At 47.9% G+C, this 17356-nt stretch overlaps 2 protein-coding genes across 5 annotated transcripts; both read left to right on the top strand.

The window, feature by feature from the left end:
* The first annotated feature begins 37 nt into the window (after positions 1–37).
* Positions 38–2285, top strand: ATP5MC1 (ATP synthase membrane subunit c locus 1). 3 transcript variants are annotated; one of them, XM_035571463.2, is made up of 5 exons: positions 38–153; positions 584–632; positions 1220–1297; positions 1572–1747; positions 2061–2285. In XM_035571463.2, the coding sequence occupies exons 2-5, from the start codon at positions 594–596 to the stop codon at positions 2173–2175; spliced, it is 408 nt and encodes a 135-aa protein (XP_035427356.1). In that variant the 5' UTR covers positions 38–153; positions 584–593; the 3' UTR covers positions 2176–2285. The 3 variants fall into 3 exon arrangements, with proteins under 3 accessions (XP_035427356.1, XP_035427357.1, XP_035427358.1); XM_035571464.2 differs by having other exon boundaries at positions 141–211; XM_035571465.2 differs by lacking the exon at positions 38–153 and adding an exon at positions 220–405.
* A 1979-nt stretch (positions 2286–4264) lies between these two features.
* On the top strand, positions 4265–15567 carry UBE2Z (ubiquitin conjugating enzyme E2 Z). Of its 2 annotated transcripts, XM_035571489.2 has the most exons (7): positions 4525–4874; positions 6604–6676; positions 8492–8679; positions 10573–10684; positions 11288–11400; positions 11938–12028; positions 15076–15567. In XM_035571489.2, the coding sequence occupies exons 1-7, from the start codon at positions 4540–4542 to the stop codon at positions 15244–15246; spliced, it is 1083 nt and encodes a 360-aa protein (XP_035427382.1). In that variant the 5' UTR covers positions 4525–4539; the 3' UTR covers positions 15247–15567. The 2 variants fall into 2 exon arrangements, with proteins under 2 accessions (XP_050571507.1, XP_035427382.1); XM_050715550.1 differs by lacking the exons at positions 11288–11400; positions 11938–12028 and having other exon boundaries at positions 4265–4874.
* Positions 15568–17356: the final 1789 nt, after the last annotated feature.

The raw sequence follows: 17356 nt of genomic DNA, 5'->3' as shown, positions 1-17356 counted from the left end.
ACTGCTCTCCCGCCCTGTCCTGCTGTCCCGGATGCTGGTGGGAGGGGCTTGCTTGGCCGCAACCAATGGGGAGCACAAGTGTTGTCCCAGAATGCCGTGCGCAGCGCGCGGCGACAGCCAATGGGCGTGGAGGACGCGCTGGGACACCGCAAGGTGAGCGGGGTGGGGGTGCGCGGTCCTCTCACAGCCGCCGCCAGCGGGAGCTGCGCAGGTGGGGCCGGGGGCCGGGGCCGCGGCCGCGCCGCGCCGCGCCGCGCGAGGCGGCTGGAGCGGTGCTGCGCCCTTCGCTGGGCGGCGGAGGACGCGGGTGGCTGTGGCTCCGCCGCTTTCCGCCGCTCCCCCCTGGGTCTCGGGCACCGGGCGCGCTCTCGGCGGGGCTTTGGGCCCGGGAAGGCGAAGCCGCGGGTCCGCGAGGCGGCTGTGCGGGGCCCGGGGCGAGGGTTAACGGGGCGAGGGGGTGGGGGAGGCGGGACGGGCGGCGGGGAGGCGGCTGCGGGGGCCGCGTTGTGCGGCAGCCCCGAGGCATGGCCGCAGCGCTGCGGTTCCCGGGTCTTCATTTGTGGTGCTGTTCTGTCTGTAATAGGTAAACCAACATGCAGACCCCCGTGGCGCTCCTCAGCTCTCCAGCTCTGGTACGTTGTCTTTGTTCAGAGCAGAATAACGACGTTTGGTGGGGCTATGCAGCTGCGGAGGCTTTCCCCGTGGTGCTGGGCTCAGAATGCTGGTTTGGACAACCCTAGATGGGACGGCATCGTGTGGATTTGTTTTACTGCGCATTGGATGAGGAGGGGAAACAAGGTGACCTCTGGTGACCAGAGAGTGATACCTACGGCTTTAGGAGACATGCATTAGACTGCAAGCCTAAAATTTTCTTAAATTACAAGATAACTGATTATCACGTAGATACTCAGTCATCTTTTTGTCTCAAAGTGTGAACTAAGAATAAAACGTATGGAGTCATAATAACGACTGAACTGTGCAGTAGCAGCAGTGATACTCACTGTACTGCAGTGCATGGTTTGTGGTGGTATTGCTCATGGATTTCATCCAACTGGCTAATCTAGAAATACTCTAAATTAGCACATACCTTGTTATGAGTCTTGTTTCATTCTTGAGATGTGTTTAAAAAAAACAAGATTGTTCTTCATAAAATATCTGTTTTGAGAATTAGTGTGGACGCGTCCAGCTATAGGTGTTAATTATCTGTGTTCTGCTTCAGTTCCGGTGCTGTTCCAGGGCTCTGGCCAGGCCAGTTCCAGTGTCTGTTTTCAGCAGGCCTGAGACTCAGACTGTACAGGTAAGACTCTTATGTGGTAAATTGACTCCTTTATCTCTGTGCTTGCAGTCTGGGGTACTTGATGGTTTCTCCTGAGGTGGAAGAGTAAGTCTGTATATCAAGAGGATGGCTAGTAAGAACACTTACCACTGATCTGGGCTAGAAGCTGGCTTAGCAAGTTTGGCTGTTTCCTGCTCTCTTGAGTAGATGATAAATGGTGATTAAGAATTTTATTAAAGGAAGTTTTGTATTTATGATTGTGTCATTATTAACATGTTTCTTCTGTATCCCGCAGCCAGCTGGTGTTTCCTATCCACAGCTGTCCCGCCGCGAGTTCCAAACTGGTGTTGTCTCCAGGGATATTGACACTGCTGCTAAGTTCATTGGTGCAGGTGCTGCCACAGTTGGGGTGGCTGGTTCAGGAGCAGGTATTGGGACAGTGTTTGGCAGCTTGATCATTGGCTATGCCAGGTAAGTAAGGTGCCAGGCTGGTTTGAATTTATTCCCTTCTTATATCATTAAATTTGTTAGATGGATAGAGCTTTTCCTAGAATGTATGTTCGACTCCACATGTGTAGTATGTATAAGCAGATACTGTGTTTAAGTGAAGCAGTTCTTTCTCATTCCAGCCATTGGCTGCCTGCCATAAATCTGGTTTGTGCTCCAAAATTTGTTGACTGTGTGGCATAATCCTGGCTTTTGGTGATATGGGGTCTGTTTTGTTTTCCACTCTCCGTGGATCTATTTTTTCACTTTTTTTTTTTCCCCCTTGTGTACCATGCAGGAATCCATCTCTCAAGCAGCAGCTTTTCTCCTATGCCATCCTGGGTTTTGCCCTGTCTGAGGCCATGGGTCTCTTCTGTTTGATGGTGGCATTCCTTATCCTCTTTGCTATGTGACAACTTCTGGCCCTGGCTGTGGCTTTCATCACTTTGTCCTCTGCAGTTTGAGTCTGCTTCCATCAGAGTGTTCAAGGCTGATAATTAAAGAAAAGATTTCTCTAAATAAACTGGTGGCTTTATTTTTTTCTTATGTTCTGGTCCATCAATGGGGAAGATCCTGGGGGTCGTTTTTGTATAAGTTGAACAATGTCATATGCTAAGTATAGGGGTACCCACAGACAAAGCAGAAGGGAGATGTGAAATGGTAGTGAGAAGAAAGGACAATAATAAATGCGAAGACAGCCAGATAAGAGAAGATGTCCTTGAACAGCTCAAACAATGCATCATATCTATTCAGAAATCCCAAGAAGTTTTGCCCTAGTAAAGCAAATACTTACGTGAGCTGATAAAGCATTGTTTTCTCCACATACTATTAATGAAAATGCTATATCCACTTTATTTTGCGAAGACAATATTGAAAAGGCGATGGATGCAGATGAGTGTACTTAGAATTGTAGTGTATTAAGGGCATTTGAAAAATTAAATAAACAGTAAATACACAAGGATTTACCATATCATCTGAATTTTCTTTCACAAAGAAGAGCTGGTTTCAAGGTCACACTATTCATAGGCTTCTTCAAAGCATCAGTTTAAATAAAGGACCACAGCTGTGGTCTTCCCCAACAGTTCTATGCCTCAGTTGTTTTAGAGATTGGAGTACACTAGGCAGGAGAAGTTCTAAAATCTAACCTGAATCTTGGACCTTGTGGTAAGTCAGCTGTGCCTTTAAGGAAGGTAGGAAGGTGACCATTTGGGAAGCTTGTCTGGTTATCTGCTTTAGGTAATTGAATTAATGCAGCTGCTGTGTATACTAAAGCCTCTGAAGCATGGTTGTGACCTCCTTGGGGAAGTGAGCGGGGTACAGTAACTGCTCTGTCTTCCTTTGTAAGAGCTGCTTATGCCCTGTGATGGTAAGGGAGTGAGACAAGGATTTTGACTTGTGCTTAAGAACAAACAGACAAAAACTGTCCTTGAGACTACTTGGAGAAAAGTGGCTCTGAAACCAAAAAGAGCCCAGAGGAGACTCCCTAGCTGAAGAAGGAGAAAGATTCTACATAGTCAGATGGTCTGGCTGCTAGGGACAAATGTGTAGTTGTGCAAAGGAGAAGACTGTCCTCTGTGCCCTTTTTTCTACTCTAACTGAGCCTCAGGTTTTGTCTTAACTATGCCAAGCAGCATCCCAGGCTGCAGTGGCAGAAACCCCTGTTGGCAGAGGGGGTGATACACGAGTTAACTTGTGTTTTTTTTTTTCATGTTTTCTTTAAAGAGAAGTCTTTGTAGAGCATTACAGACAGCTGCCACCTCTGAGACTGATCTAGGGAGAGACTGCTGCAGGGTTACTACAAGACTTCTCTAAATATCTGGGAAAGCTTATTTGTGCTTCCTGTGAAGCAGGAAGGCAAAATGACATGATCAGTCGAGGTCTAGAATGAACTGAATGGCCAGGTCAGTAATATCATGCTTTAGGAACCTTCAGTCTAAAACCTGGCTGTTAATAGCTGGCTGCAGCTATTAGCATGTCAGCCGCTCGCATTTATTGCCTCAAGAACACAGGGCAGCGTTACCTGACCTTTTATTCTTCCTAATATGGGTCTTTTGTGCGTGTAACTGTGGTTAAATACGATTTATTTATTTATTGTATCTCTGGTACAGCAACAGGGGTCTTGGAAGTGAAACGGGTCAGCAGGCAGGTGCCGCCTGGCGGTGCCGGAGGTGCACGGGGCTGGCAGCGGGGCCTCCTCCGCCGCCTCCTCTCGGCGCCCGCAGACGGGCCGAAGACGGGGGGGCCGCGGGCGCTTCCCCGCAGGTCGTGGCGGGCGGCTCCGCCCCGGGGGGGTTCGGGAGCGGCCTGGGGCCGTGCTCGGCTTCCGCCCTGCTGGGGGCTCGGCCTGCCTCCGCGGGCTGAGGCGTGCCGGAAGCGAGGCTGCCGCAGAAGCCGCTTCTCTCCGACCCCTCCCCGTGGAAGGCAAACGCAGCGAGCCGCCAGCTCGCGCTGCTGGCGGTGGGAGCTCGCGGCCTCCGGGGGCGGAGGGCCCGGGCTGTGCGGGGAGGCCGCCGCCGCCGCCCGGCAGAGGGCGCATTGCCCGCGCCGGTCCGCTCTGCCCTGCGGGGAGGAGGAGGCGTCTCCGCGGAAGGGCGCTCTGGCGCCAGAGGGAGACTCTATGGTTGCTTGGGGGAGCCTGCGCCGGTAGCGGGAGGGGGGCCCGGGGGAGGTGACGCTCTGGCCGGCGAGCGGCGGAGGCGCGAGGGGGCGGCCCCTCCGGCCGGACGACTCGTTGGTGCCGAGTCCCGGAAGCGGCGTTCCCCGAGGCCGGGCGCGGAATGGCGGAGAGTCCGGCCGCCGAGGAGGCGGCCCCGGCCCCGGCCGCGGTGCTGGCGGCAGGCGGTGGCAGCGGCACCTCGGCCGGCCCCGGCCCCGGCGGCGGCGCGGGGAGCCCCGGCGTCTTCATCCCTGCCGAGCTGTGGGCGGCCGCGGGCTTCGGCGCTGCGCCGGCGAGCGCCGGCGTCGCCCCGGGGAGCGGCGGAGCCCCCATCGCCGCCGCGGCCGCAGCCGCGGGCGCCGCGCTCCTCACGCATTCCGCGTTCTGGGACCCCACAGTCAGCGGCGACTGGGACAGCGAGCGGCCCAGCCCGGCCTGCCTCCTGCGGATCAAACGGTGAGAGCAGCCGTGGCCCAGCGGCGCCGGTTCCCGCGGCGCCCTGGGGGTGGTCCCGGCCCTCGCCCTCTGACGGCCCAGCGGGGCGCCGTGGAACCCCCGCCCCCCGGGAGCCGGGCCCCGTAACGCGGCGGAACCGTTGGGCTCGCGGCCGGTGCCCCCGGGTCGCCGGTAACTGTCCTCCGGGCCTCGCCGACCCCTCCCCGCTGGGCCCGGGGACAGGTCCCGGGGCTCGCCCTGTTGGGGCGTGGGGCAGCCCCTGGTCACCGCCGTGCCCGGGGGCTTTCTTGAGCGCAGGCCCCGGGCCTGTATTCGCCCAGGTGCTCAGACGAGGACAGCTCTCGTGTCTCACCTGCCCTGGAGCCGCAGAACCCTGTACCTCCATCCAGGACAGCTTTCTTCTGCTGCTCTCGCTGGTGCCTGTGGCTGCTAAGCGCTGTGGCGCATTGCCCAAATCCTGCCCTTGGGATCACTGGCTGCTTCTTCAAGATGCTGTTAAATGGGGAGGGGAGCAGGCTTCTCTCCCAGTCCCCATCAGCAGTCAAGTGGAGTTTTGCAAGACGTTTATCCTAAACCTGCCAGTAGTGATGCTCTTTCCTGGTGGTGCCCACCTAGTTGTCTGCTCCCACTCTTTAAATAATCATCTAGTTAAATCTGGTGTGTTGATAGCCTTTGATATTATGAGCAACGTGGTCTTTTATTGTTAGAAATACTGGCAGTGTTTCAACAAGCTCTTCCTCTTCCTTCAGAGCAAGTATTGCTGCCTGCCAGGCTCTTGCTCATCCTTGTTCCGTTGCCTGTTCTAGAGCTTGTATAATGTCTTCCAAAGATGGCACCAGGTGTTTTGTCAGTTTCCGATCCAAATGCCAAAAACACTAACTTCATATTGTTAGGTAGGAAGGCAAAACTCTCCTGTTGCTCTCACACTTGTTTTTGTTCTTGCCCTAAACCTCTCTGAACTGTGGTTGCTTCCTGGACGGGAAGGTCTAGTGATAGCTTGTCCTGGAGCTCGGTGCAGCTCTGATTATGGGGGGAACCTCTTGGCAATAAAAGGTGGTGGGTGTCATTCAGTCTATCTGTAAACTACGCAGAACTGTACAGAATTTGTTATTTTTCAGTTCATTTAGTCCAGGAAAAACAAGGGCATTGTGATTAAGTTGCATGTATATACGCATCCTCATAATGCTTGAACCCATTGTTTGATTAAAACCAAATTTGACAGAGCAGTTATATTCTCAAAGACAATTGAGTCACTGTATGTTTGGGGAAAACAAGTGACTGGGTATACAAAAGATAGTCTGAGTGTGGAGAGGGAAAACATGGGGAGGGAAAGTTGACTGTTAAGCAACAAAATTCACCTGAGAGAAGTTTTATGTGCTTACCTTAGGAGAAGTTTATGGTTGAAGTTTTATATGCTGGAGTTGATCTGTGGTAAAACACAAGGCAGCAGGTAGTCAAGGTGCTCTTGGTCTGATGCCTTGCTTATTGACTGATTGAATGCTCCTTGTACTCTTGAACTGCCTCAGCTATTGTTTAGAATAAGTTAAGAGAACTCAGCCAGAAAACAGACTAAAGAAAAAGAACATCTTTTACTTTGAGTTACAGGTTTCCATCTTTAAAATCTGTCCATTTGCATCCTTACACAGATTTGTCATCTAGAACATTCTGTGCATCAAGGGCTGATGAACGCCAGGGGAGATCCTGACTAATTTCTGTTTCCTTTGTTCAGGGATATCATGTCCATTTACAAGGAACCACCACCAGGAATGTTTGTTGTGCCTGATCCCCATGACATGACCAAGGTAAGAGAAGATTTGGAACTGCTTCAGGTTCATGCTCTTCTGCATGTTGCTGTTGACAGCTGCTCTAAAGATTCTCCCAAGTAGAGTATTTCCGTAGTATTTTGGGAGAAGTCAGGGTGAATCTTGTAAGAGCACAATGCACCTCCAGTTTTCTTGGTGATATTGAGATGGGCTGCATTTTAAATGGGAGGAGGCTATCAAGGAAACTGGCTTTGTGGAGAGATAACATCACAGGAATCTGAGAAGTTTCCACAGATAAAGCCAGCACTGTTTTGTGGCCCTATGAACTCTAGTGGAGTGCTGTTCCAGCTTGTTTTATTCTACTGATGTTTGAAAACAATCAATGGAGCATCTCAAAGAAGAGATTTGCTCTGTGGAAAGCCGTGGGCCATGGGGGATTTCTTGAGGAGTTGGAAATGAGAAGCACCTATAAGTTGCAGACAGTGCTGGAGTATCTGTAACCCACCTGTGTAAGGTGGAGATGTTTAACTGTTGTGAACTGGTAATGGGATTAGTCTCTGGGCCCAGATCCCGTCCTGCTGTGGAGCTGCCTGCCTGGTTCTCACGGGTACCAGGATCTCGTGCAAGTCTGACCTGCACAGCCACTTCCACCAGATTGCCTCTAGTGCACCTACGCCCTAGGGGCAGGCATGTCTATGGCCTCTCCTGCCCCAGTTCTTCCCCTCCTGGCTGCCTGGCTCTAGGGGGTTTCCAGAACTGGGAATTTCCCATTAAGTCTGAGGGAGTGCAGTGATCTGGGAGGGTGAGGTTGCTCAAACAGTGTTCGTAATCCAGTGCATTCCTTGGCTGGTGCTACCCTTTCTCCAGCCAATGTCACCTCATCTGGCTGTGCTGGTTTCTGAGAAAGTTGTGTGTGTGTGCATGTGGGGTTGCTTTTGGTTTCTCTGTTGTGCACTTCTCCCGCCCCCCCCTGACAAACTTGGTACTCCCCTGATTCCCCCAGTGTAAGCACCTCCTGGCTTAGGGCTCTTGGATTTTTGGAGATAGCACAAAGGGAGGGTCTTTGCACAGACAACAACTACCTCAGGTGTTTAGCTGTAGTTCTGGCTTCCCTTGGCTTGGAAGCCGCAAGTGCCAAAATGCCCTTCAGTGGAAATGCAGGTTTGTAGAACACCAGCCTTGGGGCTTTTAACTAAAATCCTAGGCTAAGTAAGAGGATCATTTAAGGAAGATTGCTTGGATCACTTTGGGAGGATTGAAAGGGAGAAAACTTCCATAATAGTCCAGTGGGAGAAGATTTCCTGGTACACTATTGAGATTTTTGAGGGTAATTAGCATGACGAGGATAGGGTCTTAACTTCAGATCCTGGCAGAGGATTTAACTGGTTACAATACGACCAAATCAGCACAAGACCATAAAATTGAGGAATGTTCCAGTTTTGGCAGAAATTCTGACGTTTTCTTTCTAAAATTAGCTATATTTTTTTTTCATATTTGAAATCTTTTTTTTTTTTTTTTAAAGCAGAGCTTACCAGCTGAACTGTGATCCGTTCTGGTTTGAGCTGTGTAGAGATGTATGGGAGGCAGCTGTTGTGGACTCTGGCCAAACCTCACGTTAGAAACTTGCTTTGCACATTGAGTGTGGCAGAGGGGAGAGAAGTGCGCAGCAGTGGCTCCCTCTAATGAGGGAAGGAGGGAGGGTTAAGTATGGCCTGTGTATGGTGTGTGCTTGTGGAAGATGCTGCATCCATACTGCTGCCTGGGTGGAGGTTTCTTGCCTTCCGTTGGCTTTGTTGAGGATTTGAGGGTGCTGCAGTTTTGAAGTGGTGCGCAAGATGGGCTTTTGTTTTCCAGATTCATGCATTGATCACAGGCCCATTTGACACGCCTTATGAAGGGGGTTTCTTCTTGTTCCTGTTTCGCTGTCCTCCAGATTATCCTATCCACCCACCAAGGGTCAAACTGATGACAACAGGAAATAACACAGTGAGGTTTAACCCCAACTTCTACCGCAATGGGAAAGTCTGCCTGAGTATTCTAGGGTAAGAAGAGACTTTGGCTGTTTTGGTGGGAAACCAGGAGGTAGCTGCAGGTAGTATTCTGCCTCATGCATCTTTTTCAATGCACTGTGCCCTGATCTTGCCCCAGATGTGTTTGATGCACATTTATGCTTCTGTAAAACCATGTGCTAGATCAGAGTCATAAAGCAGCCCAAATTCCTCTGAAATAAGAGTCTAATTTGTCTTTAAAAGAGCCTGAGAATGGAGAAAGGGAAGCATGGAGTTCAGTGGACACTGCTACTTTTCTTCTTCCCCATGCGAAGTCTTGGCCTGAGCACTGTGTTTCTTCTGCTCTTGCGCTTTGCAACCTGATCCTTAATGCTGTCTGAATGTAGGTTTTTGCGGTTTTAATTTCCTCTCTCCATGTGGGTTTAAAAATAAATAAATAAGATTAAAAGCCACTAAGAACTTCCTTGAGAGCCATTCGACTGCTCTGGGCTTCCACCTACATGTACATGGGGCTGAGTGGTGGGTGTAATGATTTGCAAGCGCTGCTCCCATGCTGCCTGTTCAAACAGGCTCCACTGCTGCAAATGCTTGTTACTCACCTACTTAATTTTTAAACATGTGAAAGTCCTGTTTGATTCAGTGGCTCTTAGGGCTCTACCAGAGGAACTGTGGCCATAGTGTGATATTCCTAATGCCAGCTGTGACAGTTTCATGTGCCAATAAAGAAAGATTTTTGCTGAGACTCTGGACTGGTGCAGCTGGGGTGTTAGTGTCCCTTTTCTTTGGGTTTCTTTGGCTGCAGACAGATACAGGCAGCTAGGTGTCGAAGGGGCAGTGGTAGCTTGAATTGCTGTGGGAATTTTATCAAACAAAATCTGAGCATTGATGCAGTTTATAACGTTGCCTTTGCTGGGATTGTTTCTGCAGTTCTCTGCATGTGCCCCTTAAACGAAAGCTGGTCCAAGTAGCTGATACTTGTCAGCTGATAGTTAATGGTCCAGGGCTGGGTGAGAGAGACAGTGTACTGGGAAACATCTCACTGTATGAGGTTTCTGATCCAATAAGCCGGATGCCAATGCCTGTGAGGCACTAAGGTGTGTCGGGCACATCTGTACCTCGGGGGTGTGAAGGCCCAGCAACTTCCATGCAAGCTGCATTGTTGCTCATGCAGTGTAGCCCTGTCTTGAAGAGTGAATAAAGAGTCTCAGCCTTGGCAGAAATGGGAAGCTGTGAATGAAAGGATTTAGGAAGAGCATATATGGGTCAGTACATCCTTGTTCAGCTCACAGGGAAACAAGTCTGTATCTGGAACTAGGATATTAAGGGCAAGCAGCGGAACAGCTTTTCCTGATCATGTTTGTCTATGCAGTTTTTTGCTACCTTGTATGTATTAAACAGGTACCTCGTTCTTACAGCAGAGCATCCATTAGTGTTTTTGGTGGCAGACTTTGTGCTGAATGTCTGCATTACAAACTGCAAAAGTGATGGTCTTGTTCAAGTCTTCAGAGTTAGATTTCAGTTCTTAAGAGTTGCAGGTTTTGATTTATTGTAGTGCTGGTAGGATGTGTTGCTTCAGGGTGCCGTGCGAGATGATAGCCATAGCTTTAAAGTGCCCTGTAAGGTGTTTGGAAATGTTACTTTTGCTCATCTCACATGTGGTGCCCTATGTATGTTGGCAGCAAAGTTCACCAGCCTCCTGCAAGCTAGCATACTCATCTGGTTGAGAGAATAAACTACCTTCAACCTGAAAACTTTCTTAGTGTCCAGTGCTTTGTATATCAGTAGCAGCTGTTGCTTTTCCTGTCATATTTCTGTAAGCTATAGAGGTAGTTTCACAAGCTTTCTGATCGTTGGTAGTTGGAGGGATGGTGGTCACTTGGCTGGTCCTGCATTGTTAATTGATGCTCTTCTGTTTTGATGCCTCAGCACTTGGACCGGGCCTGCGTGGAGCCCAGCACAGAGTATCTCTTCAGTCCTCATCTCCATCCAGTCTCTGATGACTGAGAACCCCTATCACAATGAACCCGGCTTTGAGCAGGTGAGACCTGAAGGTGGATCATCTCTGGTTCTGCAGCTATTTGTCTCTTCACTCTACACCTTGCTCCTGGTGGCAAATTCTGCTCTGGAAATGGGGGAGAAAACCAGGTTATGTCACGTGTCTCCTTTCCAGTTTGCTTTGCCTCTAGTCAGATCTTGAGAAGTTGCAACCCAGCTCTGGACTGGAGGCTGCTTAGCTCTTGTATGTGTTAAGTAACAGAAGAACAAGAGGCATTCAAGAAGTGGCTGAGGAGTTGGGATGGCTTTTCATTTCTCTGCTACATGACTCCTAATACAGCTTCCTTGAGATATAATGTTTCCTGCATGACAAACTGCTCAGGTTTTTATGTCTCCAGCATCCAAGAGAGGCAGGTTGCTGTGCTAACTTTATCAGCTGTCTGTCTCCACAGCTGTGTGAGTCCAAGGCTCTTTAGACATGGGAAATCTTGCCAGCTTTTCATTTGCAGTGTAAGTTAGCTCAGTGTACACAAAACAGACAATGCTGTAGTGGGTTCTTGCCTTAGTGAAATTCATCGGGCCCATGAGAGAGATACAAAGAATCACTCCAGTCACATGGACTTACTGGCCCAAATTCTGTTTCCAGGAGAGGCACCCTGGGGACAGCAAGAACTATAATGAGTGTATTCGGCATGAGACCATCCGAGTAGCAGTATGTGACATGCTGGAAGGAAAGTGTCCCTGTCCTGAGCCACTACGGTATGGAAAAGAGGCAGGGAGGGAACATAAGAAAGTGGGTGTGGGGAAGCAGGTTAAAGTTCTCTGGTTGCCCTTCCTGAGAGCTGCTACAGGAAAGAGCAAGTCTTTAACTCATCCTGGTCCAGTGAAGAGTGGTTTTGTTTCTTTTGAAATGGATGGCTGCATCTATGTGTTGTCCAGGAGCTGTACATTGACAAAGGCCGTGTTACTGTGCACAGTGGCTGCATCCTCTGACTTGTTTGAGGATCAACGTGCCTTCTCTTAGAGGAAAAAAAAAAATCTGAGGGAGAGAAAAGCAAAGCTGTTGTGGAACCACATGCAGAATCTGTTCAGCTACAGTAGCTGAATTTTGTAGCTGTATTTTGTTTTGTTCTGTGTCCTGCCTCGCTGTATCCAGTTAGTTGTCTGGGATGCCCTGTGTGGGTTGAGCTGTGCTGATTACATGGACTGCTGCTCAGTGGGATGGTGCAACCCTGGATGATGTGACCATTGTAACACTGTCATTTTCTGTTGACTGTTTGCTCTGATTGTGTTCAGGGGTGTAATGGAGAAATCCTTCATGGAATACTACGACTTTTATGAAGGGGTGTGCAAAGAGAGACTTTATCTCCAAGGTCAGACAATGCAGGTGGGTGGCAGACAATTTTCTTGTTGATTCAAAATTTTGATTCAAAATACCTAAAGTCACTTGTAGTTAGTGACAGACAATTGCAATGGGTGATGTGCAACAACTAAATGTGTGCGGGGTGGATTTGGACCTTTTTCTATCAACTGTACATTTCAACTTTGAATTAACCATGGAACTTGAGACCTGAGACATTCCTGTGAATAAAAAGCTACCTTTCCCAAGTCCAACATAGGCACACAGTGTTTTCAAGGCTGTTAGATTTCTTTCATTGCTGAACCTGGGTCACTCTCAAGGCAAGCAGGTGGTGCTTTGAGCAGTGGAATCAGTACAGTTTGCTTTCATGTGGATTTGGGGTTAAGGAGGGAAGGCACATGTAGGTTATCCAGTGCTGGTGGCAACTGAACTCTATTGCAGCATTCCCCTGTTGAGACACTGGTGGGATTTCTTTTCCTGAGGTGTCATTGCTCATACAGTAGATAAGAACTTTTCTCTGACACTCCTTGTTCTCTCAGATGAGGTTGAAAGTGGCTGGCTGGCTGAGACAAAAGTTCCTGGAGGAGGAAGGGGTGGGGGAACAGTGACAATATGGCAGACACATATAGACAGGTTGAACAAAGAAGCTTATTTCTGCAGGGAAGTACATTTTAAAGAATAGGTTGCCAAGTTATTTGCATATGAACACGTACGTCTTCCTCCCTCATCAGGCACCTCTTGTTTGACTCATTGAGAAATTACATTGTTAAGGAAAGATAGAGGTGATTGGTTTAATGATCTAGTGTCTCTAAAGATCCTTCTTTCCTGTAAGTACCATCATTGACTGTTTAATTCATGAAATGAAAGCACTCCTAAAATAGGAGAGTTCATGTCTGAAGTGAGAAATTCCCATAAGGAAGATCTGTGACAGACATACCTACAGAGAGTGCTGTACAGAGAGGCTGCAGTTTGTTGAGGGTAGAGGATTGTCAGGTGTGGCCAACTCTTCTTTATTCTTCAAGGATCCAGGGCTCAGTTGCTTTCTCCATGGGTTTACGAAGAACACTGTGACCTGGAACTGTGTTGTGCTCAGTTCCCAGAGGTAGTGACTGCCTTGGTCTGTTTTCTGCTTGCTTGTAAATAGTAGTACAGGAAGTATGAACACAACATGCCAGAGAGATGCCATTGTTGTCTTCGTTACCCTATATTTAAAATAAAGTCACTCTGTTCAGTATCAGTTTAGTACTTGCCAAATGTGCTGCCTGGTTAACTCTGGAGCTGCATGTTGGCTTGCACCAAAGAACTGCATCAGATGGGACAGGGTAAATTCCACCACCACCTTATATAGCCCTGGCAACGTGTCTTTAACCAGGAATAGGGTTAAAAGCAAAAAGTATTAAAGCAGCTGGGTGCCTCGATTTAAAATGACAATAGCAATCCTTTAATTTGGAAAGGGTCTGTAGCACTAATATAAAGTGTGGTCAAGTCTTTGGCCTCTGGATTTTAGAGGCTTTCATTTGTAATATTTTCCTGCCTCCTGGAAGTGAGCATGAGACCCGATCTTTGAAGTAGATATGGTTTCAGAAAGGGTGAATTGTGCCTGAGTGATCTGATGTCCTACAGTGAAATCACTGCATTGGTGGGTAAGGAAGAGTTAATGAGGTAATCTACTTTGACTTCTGTAAGGCCTTTGACATGGTCCCACACAACATCCTTGTCTCTCAGTTGGAGAGATGGATTTGATGGATGGTGTATTCACTGGATAAGGAATTGGCTGGATGGCTGCATACAAAGAGTTACAGTCAGCAGCTCAATGTCCGGATGGAGACCAGTGATAAGTGGTGGCTCTCAGGGCTCCATATTGGTACTGGTGCTGTTAAATATCTTTATCAATGACAGTGTGACTGAGTGCACCCTCAGCGAGTTTGCAGGTAACATAGGGAGGCTGAGTGGTGCAGTTCACATGCTGGAGGAGAGGGATACCATCTAGAGGGACTTTGACAGGCTTGAGAGGTGGACCCATGTGAATCTCATAAAGTTCAACAAGGCAACGTGCACGGGTTGAGGCAATCACTAGTATCAGTACAGACTGGGTGGTGATAAATGGATTGAGCAGCCCAGTGGAGAAGGACTTGGGGATATTGGTGGATGAAAAATTGTACGTGAGCTGGCAATGTGTGCCTGCAGGCCAGAAAGCCAATTGTATCCTGAGCTACATAAGAAGAAGTGTGGCCAGCAGGTTGAGGGAAGTGATTCTCCCCCTCTACTCTGCTCTCATGAGACCCCACCTGGAGTACTACATTAAGCTCTGGGGCCCCCAGCAGAAGAAAAATATGGACTTGTTAGAGCAGATCCAGAGGAGAGCCACAAAAAAAATTAGAGGGCTGGAACACTTCTCCCATGAAGAAAGGCTGAGTTGGGGTTGTTTAGCCTTGAGAAGTCTCAGGGGAGACCACATTGTGACCTTTTAATACTTGAGGGGTTATAAGAAAGATGTAGAGAGACTTTTTACCAGCGCTTGTAGTGGTAGGACAAGGGGTAATGGTTTTAAAATAAAAGAGGGTAGATTTAGATTAGGCATAAGGAAGAAATTCTTTACTAAGAGGGTGGTGAGGCACTGGAACACATTGTCCGGAGAAGTTGTGGGTGCTCCATCCTTGGAAGTGTTCAAGGCCAGGTTGGACGGTCTAATGAAAGATGTTGCTGCCCATGGCAGGGAGGTTGGAACTAGGTGATCTTTAAAAGTAACTTCCAATCCAAACCATTTTATGATTCTATGAAATAGTTTACTTCTTCAAGCCTGCTAGGAGAAATCCACTTCATATCTGCTTGGCCTTTTATCTGTCTTTGAAGTTTGCTTGGGTTTGTAAGGTTTCCCAAAAGACTCCAGACAGAAAATACCTGCAGTCCTCAACCTCTACCATGACACTGTTTAGAGGCCTCTTGGTCATATGACAGGATTTAACCTTTAACTATTTGTTTGTTGCCCAGTTACTGTACAGCTTTCTTATTTCTACTTCTTGCCAGAATGATAAAGGTCTATATTAATATATTTATCTATGGCTTCCTTCCAGGATCCTTTTGGTGAAAAACGAGGTCACTTTGACTATCAATCCCTATTAGTCCGTTTGCAAGGAATTCGGCAGAAGGTGCAAGAGAAACATCAGCAGGAGAATACAGAAATAGACTCTGAGAGCAGCTCCTCTGAGACAGAGACAGACACTCAAAGTTGCTCCAAAGCTTAGAGCTGTGTTACCAATGAAGAGGCCAAGCTGTGGGAATGTTGTCTTCACACTAGAGTACCCCTGACAGACTCAACAACCAAACCAATGCCAGAGTGGAGAAAACTACAGGATATCTTCTTCCATCTCCTTTTACTGCTCTGGTGGATAATGCTGAATGAGAAGACTTCATGCTAGACAAAGCCAAGCTTGTGACAGGCTACTCTTAAAAGGTACTTACTCTGATAGAAAGCCGGAGCATGTGGCATCAGGTTATTTTTTGAAAATATCTACACTGGTTATTTTTTTTGTCTCCATTTGATTAAAGAACGAGATCTAGACTGCGACTCCTCTTTACAGCTTTTCTGTTCTTAGACAGTGAGCCCTTCCCTGGGGCCACGCTGAATACAAAGCTGTAGCGGTGGGAGCGCTCTGTTGAGTCTGGGGTGTGACGGGGCCCAGGCACTACGTGCCTGGATGAAACCTTTTTCTGCAGGTTGGGAGAGATGGAGCCTCTCTGCTCTGTTGAGCCCATCTACCTAATGTCTTTCTTCTAGATGCTGTTCTAGACAGACCAAAGATAAAGAGCAGTGGTGGAATCTGGGCTCCTTTCTGAAGGCTTTACACAAGCCGTGGGTGACTTTGTCCACTGAGACTTTAGGCACAAAGGGTAGGATGAAAAGTGGAAACTGCAAGAATCCATAAATTGAGTGCAGATGTGTTCATCCTGGTGTTTTGGGGAAGGGAGAGTGAGAAAAACATTGGTTCAGAGATGGGGGGGGGTCACTAAAAATAAGTCTAGTTTGTCTATATCTTTAAGGTTTTGATTTGAATTTAGTATTCTAGAAATATTTTATTCTGGCTGCTCTGTTTGGAGCTGTTCCTTAACTGAAGTACTTCTCACTTTCCACCTCTCTAGTCAGTGTAATATTTTATTTTCCTCCGCCGTTCTTTACTACCACCTCACCCCCCACTGCTACCTTGATCCATCAGATTGAAATGCTAGAATAAGGGGCAACTCTAGCTAAGGAAGCCACTGTTTCTGGGTGGAGCTTTTCAGAGGTGTACACCTAGTTACTGACTGAAATTCCTTTGCCAAACTTGGCTGAGTGCAAGCTAGACAAGTGTTGTAAAGTTAACACTTCAGTGCTTTGAATGTTTTAGACAGCAGCTTTTTACTGTGAGGGGCAAGCCTGTCAGAGAAGTATCTGCTAGCTGCGAGTACAGTTACATGAAAGATGTATTCAATGCAACTTGGGTGGAGAAGAAATACAAAGTTTCTTCAGGTAAAAGATCCTGGTGATGACTGATTGCAGCAGTAAAATGTTTCATTGATAAATAGCTTAATCTACTTGTTTTCATAGGAGCTTTGATAGAAAGCAAAGTTGCACATTGTCCTAGGCCCTTTCCTTAAACACCTTCCACCAGTGTGGCTCTGTTTCAGACTCCCAGTGGTGGTGGGAGAATGTCCAATGGTCATCCTTGTGTTTTGTTTTTTAAAAAAAAAAAACACAACCATAGAAGGAGGGGCCAGAAAACCCCTGCCATGCAATGTACAAAAAGGCAATGTCCCATACATCACTGAATTATTTAATTATTTTCAGTCTCCGATTTATATCAACTCGTGTAGAAGTCAGAAGCCTGCACACTACTCCTTAAGCAGCTCTGAAAAACCTGAAAGGTGGAAACATTTCTGAACTGTAAGTGTGCCATTTAACAACTTGGGAACCTTTCCCTTTTAGCAAGCAACACCCCCTGGGTCTGTCATTGGTATGAGTCTGACTTAAAGCCTGTCTTCCCTCAAGGGAAAGCTAAACGTACATAGGACTCACTCAACACATACACCAGGTGAGAGTAAATGAAGCTGTGTTCACCTTGAAATAAGGTCTCAGGAGGCAGCAGGATCTCCTGGGAAGTCATGAGCTGTATGCTACTCTTCCGCCTCTGTAATTCCATTGTAAATGTCACGTTGTTTGTCACCATTCAGTAGCATTGTGGATAGAGCTGTGACTCTGCTGCCTTTTAAAGGCAGAGCTGGTTCTGAAATCTGTTTGTGATGCATGTGGCGTTACCATCCACTGATACAACAAAACAAGAAAATGCCTTATTGTGGACACTATTCACATAACTAGCA

This window comes from Cygnus atratus, chromosome 25 (genome assembly GCF_013377495.2).
Source record: "Cygnus atratus isolate AKBS03 ecotype Queensland, Australia chromosome 25, CAtr_DNAZoo_HiC_assembly, whole genome shotgun sequence".
Classification (NCBI taxonomy): domain Eukaryota; kingdom Metazoa; phylum Chordata; class Aves; order Anseriformes; family Anatidae; genus Cygnus; species Cygnus atratus.
Note: the sequence above shows the minus strand (reverse complement) of the source record. Positions and strands in the feature narration are given on the sequence as shown.

Bases quoted from the DNA above. Each gene is read 5' to 3' on its own strand.
- ATP5MC1 (XM_035571463.2), top strand. From the start codon at position 594: ATGCAGACCCCCGTGGCGCTCCTCAGCTCTCCAGCTCTG. The intron at 633-1,219 runs GTACGTTGTCTT...GTTCTGCTTCAG, and splicing joins TCCTCAGCTCTCCAGCTCTG to TTCCGGTGCTGTTCCAGGGC. The intron at 1,298-1,571 runs GTAAGACTCTTA...TGTATCCCGCAG, and splicing joins CTGAGACTCAGACTGTACAG to CCAGCTGGTGTTTCCTATCC.
- UBE2Z (XM_035571489.2), top strand. From the start codon at position 4,540: ATGGCGGAGAGTCCGGCCGCCGAGGAGGCGGCCCCGGCCCCGGCCGCG. The intron at 4,875-6,603 runs GTGAGAGCAGCC...TCCTTTGTTCAG, and splicing joins TGCCTCCTGCGGATCAAACG to GGATATCATGTCCATTTACA. The intron at 6,677-8,491 runs GTAAGAGAAGAT...TTTGTTTTCCAG, and splicing joins ATCCCCATGACATGACCAAG to ATTCATGCATTGATCACAGG.